The 24,970-nt window shown below is 49.3% G+C and overlaps 1 protein-coding gene and 2 long non-coding RNA genes across 7 annotated transcripts in view; 2 read left to right on the top strand and 1 right to left on the bottom strand.

Moving 5' to 3' along the window:
* Window positions 1-15,426, bottom strand: part of COL16A1 (collagen type XVI alpha 1 chain) — a 74,107-nt gene extending 58,681 nt beyond the window's left edge. For 3 of the 4 annotated variants that reach the window (XM_072609888.1, XM_072609889.1, XM_072609891.1), the window contains exons 1-15: window positions 15,320-15,426; window positions 13,070-13,144; window positions 12,843-12,960; window positions 12,182-12,305; window positions 8,686-8,952; window positions 8,467-8,547; window positions 8,152-8,277; window positions 5,392-5,445; window positions 4,780-4,818; window positions 3,761-3,796; window positions 2,007-2,033; window positions 1,301-1,363; window positions 560-601; window positions 380-424; window positions 203-238 (exon numbers count right to left, since the gene is read on the bottom strand). In XM_072609888.1, the coding sequence (XP_072465989.1) occupies window positions 203-238; window positions 380-424; window positions 560-601; window positions 1,301-1,363; window positions 2,007-2,033; window positions 3,761-3,796; window positions 4,780-4,818; window positions 5,392-5,445; window positions 8,152-8,277; window positions 8,467-8,547; window positions 8,686-8,952; window positions 12,182-12,305; window positions 12,843-12,960; window positions 13,070-13,144; window positions 15,320-15,395 (1,209 nt within the window). In that variant the 5' untranslated portion in view covers window positions 15,396-15,426. The remainder of the gene's footprint in view (window positions 1-202; window positions 239-379; window positions 425-559; window positions 602-1,300; window positions 1,364-2,006; window positions 2,034-3,760; window positions 3,797-4,779; window positions 4,819-5,391; window positions 5,446-8,151; window positions 8,278-8,466; window positions 8,548-8,685; window positions 8,953-12,181; window positions 12,306-12,842; window positions 12,961-13,069; window positions 13,145-15,319) is intronic. The other variant, XM_072609892.1, reaches the window with a different exon arrangement.
* On the top strand, window positions 6,946-12,724 carry LOC140504650 (uncharacterized). 2 transcript variants are annotated; one of them, XR_011967180.1, is made up of 4 exons: window positions 6,946-7,186; window positions 10,618-10,692; window positions 11,653-11,769; window positions 12,254-12,724. It is a non-coding gene; the product is annotated as an uncharacterized lncRNA (long non-coding RNA). The 2 variants fall into 2 exon arrangements; XR_011967179.1 differs by having other exon boundaries at window positions 12,251-12,724.
* LOC140504652 (uncharacterized) lies at window positions 15,397-24,608 on the top strand. The gene is made up of 3 exons (XR_011967183.1): window positions 15,397-15,705; window positions 16,450-16,548; window positions 21,457-24,608. It is a non-coding gene; the product is annotated as an uncharacterized lncRNA (long non-coding RNA).
* Window positions 24,609-24,970: the final 362 nt, after the last annotated feature.

Raw genomic sequence — 24,970 nt, 5'->3', positions numbered from 1 at the left:
TGGCTGTCATCCCTGGGATCAGAGAGATCATTAAGTCCAGTCCCCTCATTTTACAGATAGGGAAACCGAGGACCAGAGAAGGGATGGAATTTGTTCAAGGTTAGAGTGTCAGAGCCAGGACCAGACTGGAGGTCTCTTGCCTAGGGCTCCTCTGACTTCATTTCAAGTCTTCTATTCCATAGAGAAGGTAAAGAAAGCTTACTTTCTGCCCAGTTGATCCAGTAATTCCAGTGGGACCCTGGAAGAAGAAGAAGAGGAGGAAAGAAGGTGAGGTCCCAGAGGTGAGCCCTTATGCCTGTGATGCCAGTTCCAGCTATCACACCCCGACTCCTTCTCCTCCTTTCCTCCCTGACTGTGCCCAAGGGGCTGCCCTACTCACCGAGTCTCCTCGATCTCCCTTTTCACCTTTGGGACCTTCAGCACACTGATAGGTAGGGGGAGAGAGAGAATGGGTGAGGAGGGGGCATGGAAACATATACCTTACTTAGGCCAGCCTGGATGGCCTCCTCTGCATGGCTGAAGACTCTCCCCAATGCCTTCCAATTCCACTGAGCCTTACCTTGAGAGGGGCATCCGGGGAGGTACGGACACAGTCAGAACCCTGTGGGCAAGAGGGAGGTCAGGAGAAGATGGCAGGGGCCAGAATCGTGGCGGAGGGGAATAGAGACTAAGATCTGGGAGAAAAGGAACCACAGGTGGGAATGGAGTTTGTAGGAACTTAGACATCTTCCTGGTTCAGTTATTCATTCATTTTCAGTTGTGTCTGACTCTTCGTGACCCCATTTGGGGTTTTCTTGGCAAAGATACTGGCGGGGTTGGCCATTTCCTTTTCTAGCTCATTTTCCAGATGAGGAAACTAAGGTGAAGTGACTTGCCCAGGGTCACACATTTAAGTAAGACTGAGGCCAGATTTGAACTCAGGAAAATGAGTTTTCCTAACTCCAGACCTGGCACTCTAGCCATGATGCCACCTACCTACTCCATTCTACTTAATGGGAATTGCTGGGGAAAAAGGACTCTATTTCCTGGAAGATGGGGGGATGTTCTATATATTCTGGGAATCTAGAGGATACCCTTTCTCAGAGCAGGGAGCCTGGGACTGGCAGCTCCAGGCTTCCATGTGCCTATGTCTGCTTCTGGAGTGACAGCTGCCTTGGACATAGGAGGAGGCCCCTCCTCGCCACTGCCTTGGGGAGCACTCACATATCCAATTGCGAGCACAGCCTTGGGGTGTCAGCCCCTCCCCCAGCAGTAGGCATGGGTCAAGGGAACAAACAGTAGGCACAAGATGGTTACTTACCCGAGCTCCTTTCTCTCCCTTGGGTCCTTCAGAGCCAGGTAGACCTCTTTCACCTTTCCCGCCCTGTGGGTAAAGAGCAGAGTGGAACTCAGTCTCTTAGCCCAGAACTAACCAGGAGAGGTGGCTAACCCTTCTCACCTGGATGCAAAGGGGCCCACAGGCATAGCCTTTCCCACCTTGATTCCCATGGTACCCATAGGTACTTATGCCTAGGAATTCTAGGCAGCCATATTCAACCTCAGGGAAATTATTTCCTGCCCTGGTCCCTCCCCATACCTCTAAGCACACAGACATGAGGGGGACAGATGGGCATAAAGAGACATATATGGGACAAATATGATAAAGTCACAGGTAGACTGTCTCCCTGCAATCCCACACACATACATGTTTAGGCATCATGCAAATACACATATATAGGCATGCACAAAACTGCACAGTGCACACATATAGACACAGTGCGCATGTCATGGTCACGTTCCCCCATGGGAACATGCCCTTGGATGCACACACATGCCATCATGCACAGAGTGTGTGTGTGTCCCATCAGAGAACATGCACATATTTCCATGGATCCATAGCTGCATGGTTACACAAAGGGTCATACACAGAACCATCATCAGGCAGGACTGAGGACAGCAGCTTGGGGGGTGGGGAAGGCAGGAGGAAAAACACTGGAAGACTCTGTCCATTGGGACTTAGGACTCACCTTGAGCCCGGGAGGACCCAGTGTGACCTGAGGAGACACAGAGTTGGATTATCAGGGAGACAAAGGAAGGAAGGAAACATTCAGAGGGAAATTCTGAGGCTCAGAGAGGGCAAGCAACTTTGCCAAGGCATCCCAGTAAGACAAGGAAACAAACTGACCCCTGACATCCTCCCCCTTCCATTGGTCTCCCCACCAACCTGGTTCTGGATGCCCTCTTCCCCGTTCCGAACGCTATTTCACCAGGTAGAGAATGGGCCTAGTCTTTGTCCCCCCAATTTATCTCTTCCTTCCTTCCCAAGCTGCTCATTTGCCACGGTAATCCTGCTGTTTCCATAGCAACTTTACATACATCTGGAAGCCATAGGCCTGCCAGATGTTACAGGCTGGTTTGGCTGGGAAAGGTATTGAGAATCCAGTAGGGAAAGATGATCGAACAGGGGAGGGATAGAACAATGCAGTCATGGGGGCCAGAGAGTCATGGAAAGTTGGAAATAGGTGGAGGGGGAGCTGGGGCATTCCTCGTGTCTCCCAACCCTAAACCCTAGCCTACACTGTTCTCAATGTTCTTCCCCGCCTCTGACATCCTGCTAGAAGCCACGCCAAGTCTCCCTGAGCTCCAGAAGGAGTCTGGGGGTAAATAGGAACCCAGGCAACTCGACCAGCCAACTCCCTCTACAGCTGCGGGGAAAGGGAATATTCAGAGCAGAAGAATGGCCCAGATTTTGACTGAGGAGGCCTAGAAGGGAATACTCACTGAGAGGTTAGCTGGGGTGGGTATGGGGATGGTCTGTCCAGCCCTCCCGCCTGTGGGCTCCTTTAGCCAAGGCAGAGCAGGGAGACATTCTGGGCAGGCCAACTGAGTGCATCAGAACCGTGGGAGAAGGATGAGTCAGGCTGGTGGCATGGGGGGTACCCAACCACATGTAGGCATGGTAGGGTCACAGTTGGACACCAGCTGTATACCCCTCAAACCCCAAGGGACTAACTGGGGGAGGGGAGGCTAAGATCCCTGACCTTCACATTGGGTCCTGTCCCTCCAAGGCCAGAACAGACCCTTAAGAGCAAGAGGGACCTGTGACTGCCCAGGCTCGGCTCAGAGCTGTGATTTGGAAAGAGGACTAATCTTTAGCCAAGGTCCATAATATGTAAAACTAGAATAGACTTCAAGGATTGAAGCCCCTTGTTTTCCATATGAGGATGAAGACCAGATTGGGGAATAAATTCTCCAGGTTTCCTGGCTACCCAGCAAGCCAGACACAGAAGCAAGATTCAAGCCCCCATCATTGATTTCTGGCCCTATTCTCTAAGGAGGAATGTTAAGGGCACCAAAGAAGTCATCCCAGGTGCTCCTCTCCCTAAAAGATCCCCAGACATGACATCTAACAAAAGAGTATCCATCTGGCTGTGGCTGGGGTGGACACAGCAAAGTTTGGGGCATTTAAGCCCCAGGGAGCAAAGGAGGAAGAGCGAACTATGGACAGCCCCATTCTCAGCCAAGAAGTAGGAGTCCCAATAGTGACCAAGGACTAGAAAGGGAGCTCAGAGGCCCATCTAATCCCCCCTATTCTACAGGTGAGGGGAATGAAGACTAGGGAGGATGCCCTGCCCAAATAGGGAGCCTATCAGTTGACCCACATCCAGAAAGAGCCCACAGAGGTGGCCCTGGGTTCCTCCCATCCTTCTATTCTCTCCCCTACATACTTTTGGGACCCTTCCCTCCCACTCAGTACCCTGACCTCTGTGGGATCACTCACGTTGTTCTCCATGGCATGGCTGGCACACGGTGGGCACTAGAGGAAGAAAGCCTAATCAGCAGTCAAGTCAGTCTTCGGGATCCCACATGACTACCCTCCCCCAGCCCCACAACTCGCAATGTCCTGAGCATTCAACAGCTTCTTGGGAGCAACTGTCTTGGCACTCCTAAGCTGGGCTGAGAAGCTGGCCTCTCCCACCTATGTGAATTCCTTTATTATAGAAAATCCTAAGCTCATGTAGCATGCTGGGAGGCAAGGGATCCCTAGAAGCCCTAAGCATACACACATGCATTGCTCAGTTAGCATCTACAATATGCCTTGCTCCAGGGTAGGGCATAGGGTGTAAAGATGGACGGATCTCAGAAACTGTCTAGTCCAACCTCCTCATTTTCTAGATGAGGAAACTGAGGCCCAGGTAGGAGAAAGGACTTGCCCAAGATTATAGGATCATAGAATTTAGAGCTAAAAGAATCTCTGCATATCATATGCCAATTCACTCATTTTACATATGGGGAAAGTGAGGCATAGAGCAATTACATGATTTTCCCAAGGTCACTTAGCTAGTACATAGTGGAGGCAGGATTTGAACCCAGATCTCCAGACTCCTAACTTAGTACTCTTTCTGCCTTGGCACCGCCAAGGAAGGGAACTTATGACCTATCCTCCTTGGCCCTAATAGCCCCAAGCTGGGATTTCTCCTCTTGGGGTGGGCATTGCACATGCAGGCTCACAAAGGTCTATCAGACCAACTTACGGAAGCTGAACTCTGTGCTATTCCCACAGTGGCCATCTCAGAGCTAAGGTGGTAACTTCTCCACAGGCCCCAGGCTAAGCCAATAATCCCTGTGCAATAGGGCAGAGTGCCCAGGGTCTCTCCAGGAATGCAGGGAGACGGGCAGGCATCCGGCTGCCCCCACTCCCCTTTCACTTCCCTCAAGCATCCTTAAAGGCTTATTTCAGGGGCTGGTTCAGTTTGCTTTCACAATAGGCCTCTCTTTGTCCTCCCCAGGCAGCCTTACCTCATCCCCTGGCATGGTCTTCTCTAACCAGGAGGAGTCCTAGAGGGAAGGAGAGGAAAATGGAAGTGAAGATGGAGGGGAAAGGGAGGTGGAGGAACAGAAAATAGGAAATCTCCAGCCCCACGGTGATCTAGCTTAACTAAAACTTGGGGTTCAGGGGACCCCAACATCACAAACTAGGCCAGTGTGGTCATCACAGTTTTAGTTATTTGGACCATTGGTGATAACAAGGACCTCAGTGGGCATCCCTGTGTTGCCTTTGTAGACCTGGCACCTCCTCCCATGAAACCTGGAGCTTTTTTAGGAGACAAACTGGATGAGATATCAGAGCCAAGCTAGTCCAACATCCTTATCTTACAAATAAGGAAACTGAGGCCTGTAGAGAGGAAGGCACTTGCTAAAAGTCATATGGCTAGTAAATGGTAACCTTAGATCTCAACTCCACATCTCACTCTTGCCACTACACTACTCCCACCCTCTATAAGAAGATGGGTTACCTCTGGGGGGTTATGGGGATTGGGACAGGGAGAAGGCAAGGAAGGGGTGTCCTGGGTACAGAGGAAAAGCCTGGGGGTGGGTTGAAGGGCCCTACCTCACCTGCTCAGCTCCTACCTTGTCTCCTTTCTCTTTCTTTGGTCCAGCATTTCCTGAGAGCTGAGCATTCACCTAGACAGAGAGACAAGTGGGCTCAGGGAAGAGGCTAGAGGACCATAGGAAGAGAAGGCCTAGTCCAGGGGTGGGGGACCTGAGGCCTCGAGGCCCCCAGATATGTTCTGTAAAACTCAGACCCAGTCAAAAGGCCACACCCAAAGACCTAAAGGCCACATGTGGCTTCGAGGCTGCAGGTTCCCCACCCCTGGAGTAGTCCGTCTTGTCATTTGACAGATTGGGAAACTGAGGTTTGGAGAGGGGAAGGGTCTTTTCCAAAGTCACACAGGTAATTACTGGCAGAGCCATCCCTCTGGTTCCCATCTCAGGGAGGGCTCTTCTTCATGATGACACATGGTTGGGCCCTGGAGGCTCATGTCCCTCTGAGACTTGATTAGATCTACTAGGGCTGTCTTAGCTTTCCCCTAGAAGTGGAGGACTTTAACACTGAAGTGAGCCCCTCAGAGAGGTGCCAGGAATGTGGGAGGGGGCAGTTTATCAGGAGGCAGAATTATGACTGCTGCTGGGTGTTCCTGCTCCCACTCAGAGCCTCTATCCCTAAAGAACGGCTCTTTCTCCTTTCCCTATCCCCCACTCTCAGGCCATATGAATAACCTGGCCCTCTCCCCCTTTTGCCTCTCCTTCCCAATTGCACTCCCTGTGGCCCCTCTCCCGTTTTTGCATTCCTAATTCACCTTCCTCTATTCCCCCCACTCTTTCCTCTCCCTCCCCAAATCCCTCCCTTTGCCCCTAGGATGCTGGAAAAACTGAGCCAGCTAATGAATGGAGCCATGTGTTCTCCAGAGCCAGAGCCTGGGCTGTCTGCCCAAGGTGGGTGAGGGGGGCATGGGCCTTCCCCCAACCTCTTTGGTCCCTGGATCGTTCTGATCAATGCTGTTGGGGTGGAGGAGGCTTGGAGTTTGATGAGGCCCAGGACAGAGCATAAGGGGAGGCACTTCCTGCTTCAATTCCCAAGTACCACTCCCCCCCAGGTCCCACCCATGGGATGGGGACACACATGTCCTAGCATTACTTGGGCAGGAAATCAAAGGAACATAGACTGTCAGAGCAGGGTAAGGACTTAAGCACATCAAATGTCAGAGCTGAGGAAGAGCTTAGAACAGTCTCAGAGCAGGAGAACACAACATGAGACCTGGAGGGGAGCATAGAACATAGCATGTCATAGATGGAATATACCAGGAAAATCAAACCCAAACCTCTAGGAGCTTGGGGGGGGGGGGGCACACACGGAAAGGGGAAGGGACTTGCCAGTGGTTCTACAGGCTGTAAGTGCTGGTTCTGGGATTCAACACGAGTTCTGCAGACCCCAAATCAGTGACCATGTGGAGGTCAACCTGATGTTTTTCCTAGGTTAGACAAGCAAGTCCACTAGGGCTCATAATTGGGGGCTTTGGGAAGAAATGGGTCCTCCTGATACTTCATGAATGAGTGTTTGTTAGAGATAGGACCCCACCACCTTACACACACACATATACACACACACGCATCCCCAGCTGGGCTCTGGGAGGTATCAGCAGGGTATTTGTGAAGTCACTGAGACAGATGGGCAGTCCCTTTCTTTGCCTACAGGCAAGGACTCATGGGGTTCAAGCAGCTTGGCAAACCCAGGGGGTACAGCTTACCACCACCCTGCTCCCCATGGGGCTGCAAGAACTGACAAGATCCTAAGTTATTGGAGGCATAGGAAAAGGCTTGCTGGGGAAAGGGAGAGGAAAAGGAGGGTGCAGAGGCAAATCAGGTGAGTGTAGTCCCTAGCTGTCTGCCTTCCCAAGGGAGGGGGTGCATAGATCAACTTGTTGCAGTCCCCCCTTCTTCCTATTTTGGAGGCAAGCCCCATCCATCCCCCAGCCCACGCCAGATCACTCACATCGAGGAGGGGGTTGGAGTTGGAGATGTTATGGCCACAGAGACCCTGAGGATTGGAACCAAGCAGAACTCATCTTTGCTTTCAGAACTCACCCTAGCAGCGTCCCACCTCTACTCCTTGGTTCACCTTGTTCACAATATGTGAAATGTCCTCCTTCCTTTTTGCTTGGCAAATTCTTACCTACTCTTTAAGCTCTTCTCAAATGCTTCCTCCTCCAAGAAGTCTCCCCAAAAAGCTGGTAAAGGGCTGCTCTCCCCACCTTGTAATTAGGTTAGGTTTCCCTCCCCTCCCTCCTCCCTCCAGCACTTTGCATGTTTCTAATGTACTGATTGTATGACACTGCGTATACTCTCTGTTAGTGTCTTACCTGTACTAGAGCATGAGTTCCATGATAGAAGGCATTGTGTCTTAGGTGAATTTTGCATCTTGCTAAGATATCAGGAATCCAAAGATAGAAAGTCTAATGCTGAGAACAGGGCTTCTTAGATAGGAGATGCTTATGGAACATTAGAATGGATGGATGGATGGATAGATGAACAGATAGATGGATGGATGGATGGACAGAAGGATAGATGAATGGATAGATGGCTGGCTGGCTAGATGAAAAATGAGCACAGCTCCTGATAACCCACTCTCAGAGGAGAAACCAACTCTCGTGCCCATGGGGTCCCCTACCCCACTGGCCCTACGGCTTCACCTCTCTCTCCTGTTTGGGGTCCCTCATCTCAGATTCACAACTCAAGCATACCTACCAGCTCAATCCTACTCATTTTTGGGGGTTGCCTCTGGCAGAAATGGAACATAAAGAGAAGTCAGGGATGGGGCTAGAAGTTCACCTTGCTGCCCTGTGGCTCCTCCAGACAGAAGCATCGAGTGTAAACCTTGCCTTCAGCCTGTGGACTGATCTCTATGAGCTCGTTGTTCTGGGTGTCCCGTCGGGTCTTGGAGGCCTCTTGAGGGCACTGCTTGGCAAGTTAAGAAGAAGAAACGGGCACTCAAGACACCTGATCTCTTCTCTTTCCCTGCCTCTCCTCCCACCCATCTGGCACTAGCTTTCCTGCCCTGTCTATGCTGTGGCTGCCCCAAATGCTGAAGGGGACTGGCACTCATTTCAGTGAACCACCCTGTGCCCCCCAGGTTCCCATGCTCACTCCAGCTGGAGAGACCTCACAGCACCCTTCCTCCATCACCAGGGCAGGATCACAGTAGAGGTGGGCCTGCTGTAAATCAAACTGCGGAGGGGAAGATAAAGATAAGAAGGGCATAGGAAACAAAGTGGAACCACCCCAGGGGAAACCTCCAGGAACAAGACACCATGCTGGTGGGCAGTGCCAGCTACTTCTCCAGGGCCCCTGCCCCAGGACACTTACAAAGACTGGCTTGGCTTGCTCAGCATCCACACCCAGGAGGACGTGGCCCTCAGGAAGCACGGCATGCCGGGGACCCAAGGGTTGGGAGGAGACAGAGGCGCAGTCCACGTGGACTGAGACCACACGCCCAGTCACACTCAGCACCAACTTGTGCCAGTGCAGGTCAAAGATCTGGGCCACGGGGAAGATGCAGGACACAAAATCGCCGTCTAAGCCACGGGCCCGGAACTCCATGTTCTTGTCATGAGCGTTGACCTCCAAGGAGATCTGAGGAGGCAAGATGATAGAATCACGGGACTGGGAGCTAGAGGGGACCCCACAGATCCTAATGCTCCACGAGGAAAGTGAGGCTCTGAGAAGGAATGGAAATTCATAGCATCGCAGACTCTCAGAGTGAAGAGGGATCTTAGAAGGGACCTAGCCCAACTAAGACTGACATATCCAACGAACGCTTAAGATCTCAAGTGATGGGGCGCTCATTATCTCCCTGAGCAGCCCCTTCTACTTTAGGACAGCGCTCATTATTAGGAAGTCTTTCCAGACATCCCATCTAGATCTATTTCTCTGTGATTTCTCCCCATTTTCTCCAGTTCTGGGGAAGTTTATTCCATCTTTCACATGGCAGCCCTTTGCATAATTGAAGGCTGTTAGCACGTTCCCAGCCTCCCTCCTCCCTTGCTCCCAATCTTTTCTTCCCTTGGCCTCACATTCTTAATCCTATGAGAAGAGTGTTCATAAGGAAGGAATGGTCTCCAGTCTCCCTACCATCTTTGAGGATAACCTGACCTGCATGTGAATGCAAGTCAAATACCCTGTTTTTCCAAGTGATGAAAAGCCCGTGTACAATTATTCTTTGTCCTACCTGCCTCTTTGGACAGAGAGGGGAGAAATATGTAATTCTAGCCAATGACAATAAGAATGATTAACAATAATTAATAATAAAAATTCCCATTTCTACAGAAAAAAGGAAACAAGCTTTACTAAACTCTTACTGTGTGCCAGGCACTGCACTAAGAGCTTTACAAATATCTCATTTGATCTTCACAACAACAGAGGGAAATAGGTGCTGCCATTACCCCCATTTTACAAGTAGCTGAAAAAACTGAGGCAAAAAAGAAGTTGAGTGACTTGACCAAGGTCACACAGCTGTGAAGTATCAAGCCTCAAAGTTGGTTCTGTTGAATCGTTTTTCCTGTGGGGTGTGGAGGTAGAGATGGGTGTGGGGCTGGGGGCTGGATTTGGGACTTCATAAATTACTGATGCAGCTCAACAGCCACCCTACAATTATAATTTTAGAAAATTGCCTGGGGCACTGCTCCTAGAGTCACCCAGCAGGTAAATGTCAGAGGCAGGATCTGAGCCCAGGTCTTCCTGAAGCCACTCTCTCAATCTTTATGCCACGCTGCCTCCCATCTCTTGACTTCTAGGAGGCGGTTTGTTATACCAAAAAACAGTATTAGATTTGTAGCCACATTCTGATTGGAACCCTGCTACTTAGTAACGCTGTATCAAGTCCTTTCCCCTCTCTAGGCCTGGGTTCTGCCGTAAAGTGGGGGCTCTCTCAGACGATTCTCCGGTCTGTTTGTCCTATTTCCTTCCCCCTTTTCACTACCCACCGCCAGTGATGACACATCACTCACATTCCTACCCAACTATAATGAAGTTTCCTGGTTGGCCCAGCCCTGTAGACTCAACCAATGAGCGTGGACTGGTGGGACCTGGCAGCCAATCAGAGGCTGTTTCGAGTGGAGGACGCTTTGGGGACTGTGAGAGAAGGGAGGGCTCTGGGTTGGTTAGGGAGTTAAGTGCCATCTTTACCAGCCTGGGACTGGGGAGTTTTTTGTTATTTATACCACTGATGGCCTTCCTTCCCCTGGTGCCCCATTTCTGCATTTGTATGTTCTCTTTGTCCTTGCAAATAAACCTCATAAGGAGAGGCACACAGAAGGCCGGCAATGGGTGGAGAGATCAGCTGCCTCCTCTGTCACAGGAGGGCTGCGCTAACAGGTCAGTGAAGGGAGATCTGCCACTAAACCTCTGTGTGACCCTGGCCAAGTCCTTTCCCTTCCCCTGTGTCAATGAGAGGATTAGACCTGGTGGTCCCTAAGGTTTCCATCTAGCTTTAACAATTTCAGTCCTTATGGGGAGGAGGGTTATAGGTGAAGCAGAGATCCAACTGGGTCTGTTTGTTACAGTGACTTGTAGAATCGGGGAGATGATTATTGATCAAAATCCTATTGGCCTCTGAGCCCTAGGAGCCAGAAAGATTTAGAGGATGGGAAGGTCAGATGGCTCAGGGCCTGGGTTGGGGTGGAAAGTATAAAAAAAGAATGAAACATGAAAGTCGTAGGGGTGAATGCCCCTTGGGTCTTCTCAGAGGAGTGGGTATCACTGGGTGTCAGAAATCAGCCTAGGGGAAAGATTTTTCTGCACATTGCACCTCCTTCCCCCCAGGCTCTACATTCCAGTAGGGGGGTCCATGATGGCCCATAAGAAGGGAGCTGGTTGCCCTGTTGGTCAGGGTTATTCTGAGGTTCCCCTCCCAGGGCTCTGAGTGGCCAGGACAGGGTAATGAGAAAGGATGAGGGTTGGAAAACTTCTGAGAGGAGTGGAAAAGAGGCAAGGAGGAGAAGGTAGTTAAATAGTGAGGTGGGGAGCAGGGTAGACAGGTGGACAGGGCAAGGGAAGGCAAGGTCTTGGGTTGTGTATGGACATAAACTGAAAATGATGCCCCAGGGCAGTGCAGGGATGATAAAGAGAGGGAGAAGGAGATGGAAAATCTACCTAAAATCACAGTTTTAGAGATGGAGGGACCTCAGAAATCATGATTCTGGGAGGACTCTTCACCTGGGGGTCACAAACTTGAATTTTTAATGTTTTGGTAATGATTGTGATAGAATTGGTTTCTCTTGTAATCTTATGCATTTAAAAACATTATTCTGAGAATGTATCCATACACTTCCCCAGATTACCAAAGGGATTTCCATGACACAAAGAAAATCGGGAGCCTTCCTTTTAGTAGTCTATTCATGGGGAAACTGAGGTCCCCAGAGGAGCAGTGACTTGTCTTAAGTTGCCCATAGAGTAAGTAGCAGTTCTGGGATTAAAAATTGAGTTCTCAGACTTTGCATCCCAAGGATCTTCCCAGGGCTGGGTGGAGAGGAGACTGAGGGGTGAAGGTAGATGGATCAAAGGATGATCCATCAGGGCTTAGGACAGGAGACCAGGGGTAGCAGGTAGGAAGACTAGTGGGGGGTGAGGAGGACCCAGGGTGGGGAGAGGGGCAGAAGACAAAATGAGGATAGGGGCAGGGGAGTGGAAGGATGTAGGAAGGGGTGGGGAGAAGATGGATTAGGGCAGAATCATCTTAGTGGGAGAAAAAGAGGCTGGAGGGAAAGATAAGTGAGTAGAAGGACCAAAGAGGTGGGGAGAAAAGGGGAGGAGGTCAGGGGAAGTGGAGGCAGGCTTAGGAGGGAAGCAGGAAGCTGAGGCTCACCTGTGGGTACCCATCCTTATCAGTCACTTGCAGTAAATACCAGGTATCTTTGCTTGTCTGTTTCTTCAGCAGAATGGTCAGTACTATTGCAAACTGGTCAGGGAGACCCCTGGGGAACACCTGGCTGGAAGGAGGAGGAAGAAAGGACAGTTGAGTCCCGCCATCTTCAGAAGCCCAGTCTGCTGGTCTCAGCTTCCTCCCAGAGTCCACACAACACCACCTCTTACCCCTACTATTTTCACTTACTCTATTGCTGTCCAGATACCTACTCTTTCCTTTGGTATCGGGATAATGCCAACTCAGCAAAGTGCCAGGAAGATGCCCACATTCCTTAGTGTCAACCTAGGGCTGATTCCTCCACTGCCAGTCAAGCATGAGCTCCTTCCTGTTGCTAGTATAGTATCCAGGCTCCTTTTTCCCCCCTAATTCTACCCCAATTCCTGCTTGCCCAGGCCCTGGCCCATGTTCTGGGGATAAATATATAGGATTGCCCTTATTGGGCAGCATGTGGATCTGCTCTCATAAAACTCATCCTGCTCCTGGCTACTGAAGTATATGCCGATCAGCATGGGGCTGGGACAGTGGCAAACTAGACTCACAGGCAAGGGAATGGTGAAAAGACCTCCAGAGGTACCCTCCCCAGGCACCCAGGGGCACTCACGCCGTGGGGAGAGCCAGCTGAGTATTCCCCAGCCGCAGAATGAAGGGCCCTTTAGGGTTCCGGATCCTCTTGATGGCTGAGGCCTTCATGAGGGCAAACCTCTTAATGAGATTGAAACCTGGGGAGGGAAGAGGTGTTCAGGTAGCTCAGCTGAGGAGTGGGGGAGAGGGTGCCTTGGAAGCGCAGGGATGGAGCAGAGGGGGAGCTGGAGAAGAGCCGGGACTCACCTGTCATGTTGTTTGGGGAGTCACCACTGGCCTCTAGCCTCAGTCCCTCTTGTTGCAGGGTAGGGCATTGTTCCCCTGCAAGAAAGAGGTCATGAACTCTGCATGTGCTCAGGCTTAGGGCACTGGGACACTTATTGTTCCCAGAAGACACAGGTTTGATAGTGTTGGCCCTATCCACTGTAGGCACATACGGGTCCAGCCTTGGCACTGCCCCACCTTCCTCCTGCCCTGCTAACCCCAGGAGAACCAGACAGGACCTTCCTCAGTCAGGCACAGAGATGAGGGGAGGCAGAACAAAAGGGAGAGGAGGCACTGTAAGCAGTTTGAGTGTTACTATCCCCATTTGACAGATAAGAACATTGAGGCCGCATGAAGTTGGTAGAAGGAGAGATGTGGGACAAGGTGGCACAGGAAGCAGTTTCATCATAATGAGTGCATGAAGGGATAGGGTTGGGGAACTACCACGTGTGATGACCTCACAAGACAGAAGGATTGACGTTGGATACCAGAAAGGACATGTGGCCTCTTTAGGTGGGAGAACCATGTATAGGCTCGTCTGGGCTTCCAGATGGTCTGAGTGCATCCTGAATGCAGGATGGACTCAGTAGGATTTTCGGCTAATAAGAGCAGACCCCTAGGTTTGGGGTCCAGAAGCCTTGGCATTCTCCTCCCCTCACATACACATGCAGCCGGAGGGGCCATCTCCATCAGCGGCAGCCTGCGTGACTCATTGTCTGGCGTGGTGCCTGGATTCCTCAGAGATGTTGAAATCTGCTGCCCCCGCCCCCAAGGAGATTCATGGAGAGGGGAGTGGGTGAAACACACATCTACACGTGTGCACATGTAGCCACATGAATCCAGAAGTCACAGGGACAGTGAAGCTTGGCATGAGATCACAATCTCATGGACCCAACCCAGTCCCCGACCTGTCTGCTGTTGGCCCCACGGGGCACCTTGGGCCCAGAGGGAAGGAGGCACAGAGACCCCAGAAGGAGATCTGGGGCCTTTGGCAAACTCAGGGATCCCCTAGCTGAACAGCTTCTCTCCTGGCCCTTGGGCGGGCACCCAAAAGGAATGATGCCAGAGTTATTTCCTCTGGCACTGACCCTGGAAATAGTCCAGCCTTCTGTCTGGTCCTGGGTCTGGGCCCCTTTGTACCCACCTCCCCCAACTCCAGCCATGCTGAGGCAAGAGGCCCTCCCCAGGAGGCTCCCACATGATATTCCTCAGTGAGCCAAAGTGGGAGTGGGAGGACTTGGATCCCCTCTGCAATGAGGCTTCTCTTGCAGCTCAGATGGACCACTGAAACTAGAGGCATCTGGGGCTGCAGGGAAGCTGGGCTGGGGCTGGCGGAAGTCCACTTCCCCACAGACACACTCACATGCAGCCCATGGCATGCTCTGGGGCAAGGAGGGTTGGCTTACTCCCTCCCTCCCTTCCATGCAGGAGTCCTAGACGCACGCAAACATACACAACACACACAATACACACACATACAGACACACACAGACACAACACACACAGACACACATAACATACACAGACACAGACAGACACATACACACATACATACAGATACACACAGACGAACACATACACAACACACACAGATATACACAATACACACAACACATAGACACACACACATACCACACATACACACATACACACATACAGATACACACACACTCTAGGTCCCTCATATAGGGACCTAGAGCTACTCAGATCCTAGTAAGAGCTGACGCACATTGTGCCTTCAAGTTCACAGAGCACCTCACACACAGGAGCTCACGTAAGGCCTCATAAGAAATCTAGGAGGGAAGTATTATTGCTTTTCTATACATAAGGTGGCTAAGGCTCAGAGACAGTAGTCACCCAGCTAGTGAGTGTCAGAATTCAGCGTAGAATTCAAACTCAGTTCTTTTCAAATGCACGGCCAGCCTTCTTGGCTGCTTTGCCAGGCTGCCTCTCCAGCACAGATATAGTCCCACAGTCACAGATATAGGCACTTACTTATACACGCACACACACACACACACACACACACACACACATTATAGAGATATACAACGTGGATACTCTCAGACATAGAATCAAATACCAAGGTCAAGGATGCAGGACACATTAGTCACCCTTAGAGAAAATAAGTTCAATGTGGGCCTCTCCCCTTTTAGTCACCTCCTGGGACTCTGCTCCTGAAATTGGAGTGGGGGAGTGGAGGATTAGGGATGGGTACACCTCAATCCTTACCAGTCTCTGATCCTTGACTGCCACAGGTGACCCAGAGGCTGATCAGCCACAGTCCTGGAGCCCAAGCCACCAACATCCTAGACTCCAAACGTCACCTTGGAGGGAGACAAGCCTACATGAGAGAGAGGAGAAGGGAGATGAGAGTTGACCTCTCACATTCACAAAAGGAAACCACTGGGCTCTGAGTGGCCCCAAAAACCCTAACAAGAGATGTGCCTCCTGCTCCTGTGACAGTGCTTTGTACTGAGCCAGATATAGCAGCTGGTACTGGGCTGCCATGCCTGCTTCCATTCACCTGGATGTGGACAGCCCTCAGTGACCACCCAAGTGGAAAGAGCCCATCAGGCTGGGATCAGGCCTAAATGGAAGCACCAGCTGTTGGCAAGGTGAGGGACCTGGGAGAGGCAGGCCAGGCCACAAAGGCCACCAGGGGGCGCAGTGTGGGCCACCTGTCAATGTCCCATAATAGATTAGGCCCTTTTAATTTGATTAAACCAAGACTGATGTGAGGAAATACATCAGCCTGAGCTCACCCTTTAAACAGGACAGACCCATAAAACAACCCAGTATCTCAATCCCTTTCCCTCCCTTACCTGCATGGGTCCAGCAAGGGTCTTTAAGTCCGGCCCCCTGTCTCTTGACCAGCATAGGAAGAAGGGGTTAGTTGGAGAAAAGGAGATATCCCAACCCTTCTAATGCTGGGGTAGCCCTCTCCTTGGGCTCAATGTCTGACCTCACTCACTACTGCTGTAGTCACTTCACAGAGTCATAGAATGATCACAAAGCTGGAGGAGACCTTGGATAGCATCTGCTCCAAATGTTCCCTCCCCCTGCATTTTTACAGGTAGGGAAACTGAGGCTCAGAGAGGGAAAGAAACTTCTCCAGGGTTGTACATTTAGTGTCAGGATTTGAATCCAGATCTCTAGACTCCAAGGACTGGTGTGCTTTCTATGGCACCATGTTAACTCTACTGGTTCAGCTCTGGAGGAGACAGAGAGCAGTGGAACATCCTGTCCTCCATGGAATTGGAAACCATTATTCTCCATCCTCTTCCTCTTCCCTTCAGCTTTTTCTTCCTAAGGTAGTCTGGATCAATGGGTTTCTCTCTGTCTCTGGTTCTCACCACCAGGCCCCCTCTCACTGCCTTCTGGGAATTAGCCTACAACTGGCCGATGGAAAGATGCCATGACACTGGGAGGCATGTGGAGTAGGGCAGCAACACGGACATGTATGTACCTGTGTGACCCTGCAACCCTGTCTCCTCTCTTCTAATCCCTTCTCCTCCAAGCTCCTTCCTCTTTTCTATTTCATAGCCTTCCTCAAATTCCTGCAGTCCTTCCCTGGCCCTAAACCTAGTTTGGTGGTAGATGGGGGATGGATGCTGATGCCACATAAGGGGAAGGTCCCCAAAGAGTTTTGGGAGAATGGCCATGGGGAGCCAGGGAAGAAAGGACCTTCCCCCTTTACTCACTGGCTCATTCCTGCCTGGACGCCCAGCCCAAGAGTAAGCCTGGAAAGAAAGTTGAGAAAGAGCTGAGAATCTGGCTGCCTGGGCTGGGAGGGAGAGGGGCTTGGGGACCAGGGGTCCCCCACTTACCTGCCTGAGGCCTGACGGATGCCTGGGCACCCGCCCCCAGGGCCGGTGTGGGGAGGAGGCTGGGAGTGGGGCCAAAAGTCTGGCTGCCTGGGCCTTGGGGACCAGGAGGGAGTGGGCAGGGGGTCCCCCCCACAAGCTCTTCTGGCACCTGGAGTTCCCGAACTGCTTGTGCTGCTCTTGCTGTGTCCCCTTCTAGAGCGAGCCTAAGACTGGCGGGCTTGCCGGGCCCGCGGCTGAGAGGGGGAGACTAGGCGGGTGGAGGCTGGCCCCCCGCCAGGCCTTCAGCTAATGGAAGCCAGCTGTGGCGGGGCCGCCCGCCGAGGAAAGGGGCTCCGAGGCCAGCTAAGCTAAACCGGGGGTTCGAAGGGGCTGGACCAAGCTGCCTTTCCTCCTGCCCACCCCACCCCTCAATCTTCCCCTTTCCCTGCCAGGTGAATCCCCAGGCCTCAGTTCTAGGCGTGTCTCACATTGTATGGAGACAGCGTCACAGGAAGGGCCCCCCTGCAAGGGAGGCAGGAGTGCTGGTTTTTTAAGAACTTGGGAAGAAAACTTGGAAAGTCATCCCCAGTCCCCCTCTTTTCTTTCTCCACCTCCTTCCTGTTGGCTCCTAGGATTGCCCCCTTGCTCTGGCCAGGGCCTGAGAAGACAGTTTCCAGAGGAGACCCCCCCCCCAATCCCCGCCCCCACTGCAAGCTCTATGGTTCCCCCCCACCCCCACCATGACGTGGCCATTGGCCTCCATGGTCTGCGTTTTTCCAACCTCAGCATCCCAACCACAAACTCTTTCCCCGAAGGCTCCCAAGTCAGTTCCCAGTCTATCTGTCTGCTACACCCCCAAGTGCATTTAGGGAGAAAAGAAGTCACAGGATCATAGCTGAGAGGAACCTTCAAGACCCCCTAGTCCAAATACCTTCTTTTTCAAACGAGTCCCAGAAAGAGAAAAGATCTTGCCCAAAGCACCGAAGAAATCAATAAGTGTTTGGATTCAAAATGAAGCAGTTTCTAGTCTCCCAGACTATATATAGGATCCACAGATACCAAATAAATACAAATAAAGACAAGGTAGTCAGGGAGGGAGCCCACCAGAAGTTCGGGTGAGACCTTCATAGAGAAAGTCTAAGGATTCTACATGACAAGAGCTGAGTCTGAAAGGAAGTGGGGGATTCTATGAGGCAGAGATAAGACAGGAGTGCATTCCATGCCTGGAGGAAGCCAGAACAAAGGCATGGACATGGGAAATGGAATGTAGGGAGCCCATTTGGCTGGACTGAAGAGTTCAAGAAAGGAAGCAAAAAATGACAAAATTATAATGGTTGTCCCCGGGGCAGCTAACGGTGCAGTGGGTAGATCACCAGACCTGGAGTCAGGGAATTATCTTTCTGAATTCAAATCCAACCTCAGATACTTACTAGCTGTGGGACTCTGGCCAAGTCACTTCACCCTGTTTGCCTCAGTTTCCTCATCTGTAAAATGATCTGAAGAAGGAAATGGCAAACCACTCCAGTATCTTTGCCAAGAAAATCTCAAATGGGGACATGAAGAGTTGGACATACCTGAAACAACTGAATAACAAAGGTTGTCTGGGGCTCGATTGTTTAGTGCTTTCTAGTCAAACAAAGGAGTTTATGTATGATTGTAGAGGCAATAGAAAAGCACTGGAATTTTCTGAGAAGGAGAATGACATGGTTAGGTCTGTATTTAAGGAAAATCATTTCAGCAGCTGTGTGGAAGATGGAGTGGAATGATGAGAAACCAATCAGGAGACCATGGCAATAGTTTGTGTTAGAGGTAACAAGGGCCTGAAGTAGGGAGTTAGCCATGTGAATGCTGGGAAGGGGATGGGTGTAATAATAGTAAATTGCTTTTGTTTCTGTATTACTTTAAGGTGTACAAAGCCCTGTCTCCATAATAACCCCCTAGGGTAGGGAGCTGTGTTTTTATCCCCATTTTGCAGGTGAGAAACTTGAAACTCAGAAAAATAAAGAAAATTGCCTATAGCTAAGATGTGACTAAGCTAGGACTCAAACCTAAATTTGGATTCAGGAGCCCTATGCCCTGGGAGGGTTCATATTGTGGAATCTCAGGTCCACCATAGAGGATCCATCCACCACTGAACAGTTCTCAACACACCAATCCATCTGAATTTGCATGCAAGAGGAAGGGAACACCTCCTGACCATCTCCCACCCTCACTGATTCTAGCAAGGGAGATGTAACCTAGAACCCTGAGGCTATACGGTGTGGTTGAGGCTCTGGCTGAGCCCATCGGGGAAGAAGAAAGAAGTAGCTTTGGGTGATGAAGATCCCGAAACAGTGGCTTAAAGGAAGCTGAGTCAGTGGAAACCCAACCACGGTGTTCCTCGGGGCAGCCCTCAGGAACTAGTTCCCAGCCACAGTTATAGGGAAAGTGCTGAGCTCAGCAGAGACATCCAGCCAGGAAGGGGGAGGGAAGAAGGAGGGGATGATACTATGAGAGGAAGAGCAGTGAGTGCTGGAACCCAGATGTCTATTTCCCCAATTCCATAGCCTCAGGTACTTGGGGGGAGGACAGAATGATGGAGTAAAACAAGATGGAGACTCTCATGGTCAGGAAACTGATTGCTGGAGTATTGTGAAATGGGCCTATTCAGTTTTGACCTACCCCTTGGCATGAAGCTATGGGCAGAATAAAAAATGGAGTGGACTAGTGGAAGTACAGATTGGAAGTCATAAATTAATAGATTGTTAGAGCTTGGATGGTCCTTAGAGACTCTCTAATCCATCCCATTCATTTTGTATGTAGGAAAACCAAGGCCCAAGGCCCCAGAGTGAAGATTAACTTGAAGGTCACACAGCAAGTTAGTGGAAGAGCTAAGACTTGGAACTAGGGCTGCTGACTCCTAGTACCCTTCAGGAGATCTGGATTGAGGTCTTAACGCTTTCTAGTCAATTTAATCTTTCTAGACCTCAGTTCCTTTATAAGCTTAGAATTTTCCAGAGTCCCTGAGATCAATATCTTTTTTGGCTCATTTGTCCCCACTAAGAATTTATGAATTTGACTCATCAAGAGTTTAGTTTAGAATTGTTTCCCCAGATGTGGACCATGTGTCTCTAGTTTGTAAACAAGCACTCAAGATAACAAATGCATATCAGGCAAAGGACAGCTTCACAGAAAGAGTAGAGGACATAAATGAATCATAGAAGCTCACAAATAAATGTAGAAAACTCAGAAAAGGAGTTAAAATAGCCCACAAATAATCAAGAGAGTTTTTCTCCCTTTCTTTTGGGTCCTACTTTTTCACCAGAGTCCTAAAATCCTTCTGACCCAGTACTACTCTATGGTTTGCACACCCCTTGTGAAGCAAATACATTATATTGGAGAGGCAACCCCCTTGCTATATTACCTACATAATCTGATTAGGTCTGGTTATACACTGGACTTCTGCATCCCCATCTTGTGTCTATAGTCCCTTACTGTCCTCCACCCCTCTCCCCACACATATACCCCTTATTATGCTCCAAAATGAAGTAAAATAAAGCCCAAAAGGGCTGAGAAGGTCTGCCATCTTATACATTAGGCCCAAGGGTGGCTGCTTCTTGACAGAGTCTTTTCTCCCAAGTCATAGAATCATAAGGTTAGACTCATAAGGCCTCAGAGGCCATCTGGTCCAAACCCCTCATTTTACACATGAGAAAGCTGAGGCCTGGGAAGGATAAGTGACTAGCCCAAGGTTACATAGGTACACTCTTTAAATGTCAGGAGTGGAATTTGAACCCAGGTTCTCTGACTCTAGATCCAATGCTCCACTGCATTATGAAGCTTCCAAATCACTTCTATGGCTACCCAGTCACTGAAACCCACCTCTTGGGAATGCTAAGAGCCAGCTCTTATCTGACCAATTCCTCTTGGGACAGTCCCAGTCATTGAAACTTGACTGGGCATTATTTTTTGTCTCCTTAAGGTGCCAGTAAACATGTCTACACCCTCCATAGGGAGAGATATAGACAAAGTTTATAAAGGCTCACCAAACTAATCAAAGAATAACCCTATGCAACCTCATCTGTCAATCAGGAATGATCATTCTTGCCTGCTTTCCTCGTATGGGTTTTTGTAATGATAGAGAAGTGCCAACATGACCTCCCTGGATTTAGAATCAAAGCACCCCTTTGAAATTTCTGTTCTACTACTTAGTTCCTATGTGAGATGGGGCCTATGGAATCATAAGTTGGGACCTTAGCTTCATCTACAAAATGAGGAAGTTGGACCACATGACTCCAAGTCTTTCTTCCCCAGGCTGGTAGTGCCAAACTCAAATAGAAATGGGGGCCACTAGCCCTTATACAAAGATCCCTGCAGGCTGCATATTGACTTAGTTTTAAAATATAACATTTATCTATGTTTTATTGTATTTTTATTTATTTTGTTCAATATGTCTCAATTTCATTTTAATCTGGTTTGGGCTTCACTGGGGAATTTTGACAGATGAGGATAGATAGAGTTATTCCCTGATCAGTTTTACAAGCCTTTGTAACCTTTGCTTGTCTATACCTCTTCCTACAGAGGATGTGGATATACCCACTGGTACCTGAAGAGGACAGAAGACCATGAAGAAGGCCCAGGACAGTACTCTGAGAGATGCTGCCAGTTAGAGAACATGATCTGGAGGAGGATTCAGCAAAGAAGACAGAGAAGGAGAAGTCAGATAGGTAGAAAGAAAACCAGGAGAGAGTTATGTCCTGAAAACTTAGAGAGATGATAATATCAAGGAGGAAAAAGTGATCAGCAGTGTCCAAGGCTGAAGAAAGGACTAGGTGAACAAAGATTTGGCAGCTAAGAGATCATTAGTAGCTTTGGAGAAAGCAGTGTTAGGGGAATGATAAGGTCAGAAGCTGGATTGAAAAGGGTTAAGAAGAGAGTGAGAGGAGAGAAAGTAGAGGCACCTATTGTAGCCTGACTTTTTGAGTTTAGCTACAAAGGGCAGATGAGAAATAGGATAATAGTTCATGGGGATGGAAGGAGTAAGTGAAAGTTTTTTTCAGGATGGGGAGACATGGGCATTCTGTAGATAGTAGAAAATGAGCCAGTACAGAGGAAGAGAGAGAGAGAGAGAGAGAGAGAGAGAGAGAGAGAGAGAGAGAGAGAGAGAGAGAGAGAGAGAGAGAGAGAGAGACTGAAAATAAGGGGAAGAGTGAGGATGACAGACAGAACATCTGTTGGAAGAGACAGGATAGAATGGGATTACCTGAAGAAGTAGAGAGCTTAGCCTTGGTAAGGAGTAAGGCCACTTCATCATGAGAGACAAGGGTGAAGGAGGAGAGAGTGGAAGAAGGCACCTGTGTGATAGGGGATGAGAAAGAGAGAAGAAGGAGTTCATGGTGAATGGCCCAGTTGTTTTTCTGTAAAATATAAGGCAAGTTTCTTAGGTAAGAGAATAAGGACAGAATCATCCATGGAGGGGTTGAGGAGGGATGATAAGTTTTGGAAGAGCCACTGTAGAGTGAGCTGATAGGAAAGGTATGGTAGGATTGCCTAGCAGCAGTGAGGGCCCATTTGAATTTGAATTAGACCCAGTCAGAAGGATTGCATGATTTTTCTCCACCTTCATACAACAGTACAGATGTAGGAGCGAAGATGAAAAATGATGGGAGTGATCCAGGGTAGAAGCTAGGCTGGATATAACTGGTGACATGAGAAGAGGGCTAGGGATTCAAGAGAGGAGAACAGGGTTTAATTGGTTCCCCAAGGGGTAAAGATAGAGAGAAGAACAGAGAATGGATAGTGCAGGGATTGCCTGGGAGAGAATTGAAGGGTCAAGGGAGTGGAGGTGATTTCAGGGAGATTTCACAGATTTCAGAATTCTTGAACATGGAAGTGGTACATTTGTGGGTGATAGGAAGATCAAAGGTATGACCATCTTTGTGTGTAGTTGAAGTGGGGTCTCTGGAGGATCAGCTCATGGGACATGAGTAGGTTAAGGAACTGAGTGGTTAGAGTATTTGAGGGAGAATCAATGTATATATTGAAGTACCCTAACATGAGGGCAGAGGTTGGGGAGGAGAAAAAAATTTCAAGCCAGGCATGGAACTCATTGAAGAATAAAGGGGAGTGATCTGAGGGTCTACAGAAAACAGTTACCAGAATCTTGATTGGGCAATAGATTTAAATAGCATGAACCTCAAAGGAAGAGAGGCTATTGAGTGATGGAGGAATATGGAGAACCTGGAAGTGGCAAACGAGTATGACAACTCCTCTACTTCACCTAATGAACCAAAGAGAGTAAGTAAAGGTGCAGCCAGTACAGAAAAGGGTGCCCAGCGAGGCTGTGCCATCAGAGGAAAGCCAAGTTTCAGTAATATCTAGTACACAGAAGGGGTAGGAGAGGAATAGATTTAGGATGAGGGGAAATTTGCTGCTAATGGACTAAGCATTCCAGAGGGCACAATGGAAGGGCTGAATGGAATTAGGATTAGATGAAACTTTGGGGTGGGAGGGCTGAGAGGGATAGGAATGAGGAATCAGGTGGTAGGGGATATGGACAGGGGTTCAGATGATGATTTTCTGGAGTTCAGGGTCACAGAGATGACTGGGTATGAAAATGTTCATCATAGAATGGAGTAAGTTACTCCCATACCCTTAAAGGATAGGAACAGCAGGAGATAGGAACCTTTTAGTCAAAGGGAGGGTTACTTTTTGCATCCCACTTGGGAGATAGGGCTAGCAGCAGAAGGTAGAAAATGCCTTGTGCAGGTACAGATGGAAGTGGTTGACTTGGGGAAGATGGAAGAACCCTGGCCCAGCCTCTGGCAGTCTTTCTTCAGGGGACACGAGATGGAAGGCTCAGGGAGCTAGCTCATCTATAATCTGAGGTCTTCTCACCTAAGGAGACTGACCACAAGGCAGCAGATTCCCTGTGCAGATGGAAGACAGTTGGCCAGTCCACAGCAAGGCATCTAGATCCAGGATTCAAGGGCTGCCTGAACTAAAGGGATGGAAGCCAAGCATCTTTAATGGTCATTTTACTACCCTCTGCCCTGATCACACCAAATGCAGTTCTGCCCCATTTTAGGAAATGAGCCTGGGAGTCAGGTCATACAGAGACAGGTTGAAAGATCTGCACATTTGTCCTGCAATAGAAAGCCTTAACCTGGAAGAGAGGCAGTTTGGTGGTAAAATGGATAAAGTGCTGGCCCTGGAGTCATAAAGATCAGAGTTCAAATCTTACCTGAGATGTGTATTAGTTGTCGGGGTGAGTCATTTAACCTTCATCTACCTCATTTTTCCAGTCTGTAAAATGGGGGTAATAACCCAGTAAGGATAATATTTGGAAGCACCTGCTAAATGAACTGTCGTTATTGGGGACACGACAGCTATCTTCAAGTATGAAGATATACCATGGGCAAGGTGGTTTCCTGAGGGTAGGAACTCTTCTCTTTTTTTCTGGTTTTGTATCCCCAGTGTCTAACAGATTACTTGGCACATAGTGGGCACTTAAATACTTAAAATTTAACTGAAGAGATAGAGAGGGAAATTTTGCTTTAAAATCAGGAATTACTCCCAAAACAAATTAGAGCCACCCAGAAGTAGATTAAGCTGTCTTGGGGCCAGACCAGAAGTCTTTGTTAGAGTCTGCACGAGCACTTTCTGGGGATGTGGTAGAGGGAATTCTTGGTTAAGTATGAGTTGGATAGGATGTCCTATGAGAGACACTGATCCTCTGGAGACAAATCGTATTTATCCCTGTGTTCCTTGACTCTGGGTGGGGCTTTGCTTTAGAATTTTAGTTTTAGAATTTTTTTCATATTCTTTCCCTTCAGGAGAGGTTGTTCTAGAGTCAGTCTCACTGGATCCTTTGGGAGTCTGAATTCAGGACATTTTGGGGAGGATCTTTTCCTTTGTCAGAGTTCTTGGGGTTTTGCCCAGTACAAGGATGGCCAAGAGAACAGGGACCTCTAGAACCTTGGCTGAGCCCTATATGGCCTGAGAAGAGTGTATCTGCTATTATTTTTGAACACATAATCTTCCATTACTCTCATTGACTTCTAGATGTACAAGCACCCTCCCCCTTTCCACACAA

The sequence above is a fragment of the Notamacropus eugenii genome, chromosome 5 (assembly GCF_028372415.1).
Source record: "Notamacropus eugenii isolate mMacEug1 chromosome 5, mMacEug1.pri_v2, whole genome shotgun sequence".
NCBI lineage: Eukaryota > Metazoa > Chordata > Mammalia > Diprotodontia > Macropodidae > Notamacropus > Notamacropus eugenii.
The sequence above is the reverse complement of the archived record's forward strand: the minus strand, read 5'-3'. Positions and strand labels throughout refer to the sequence as shown.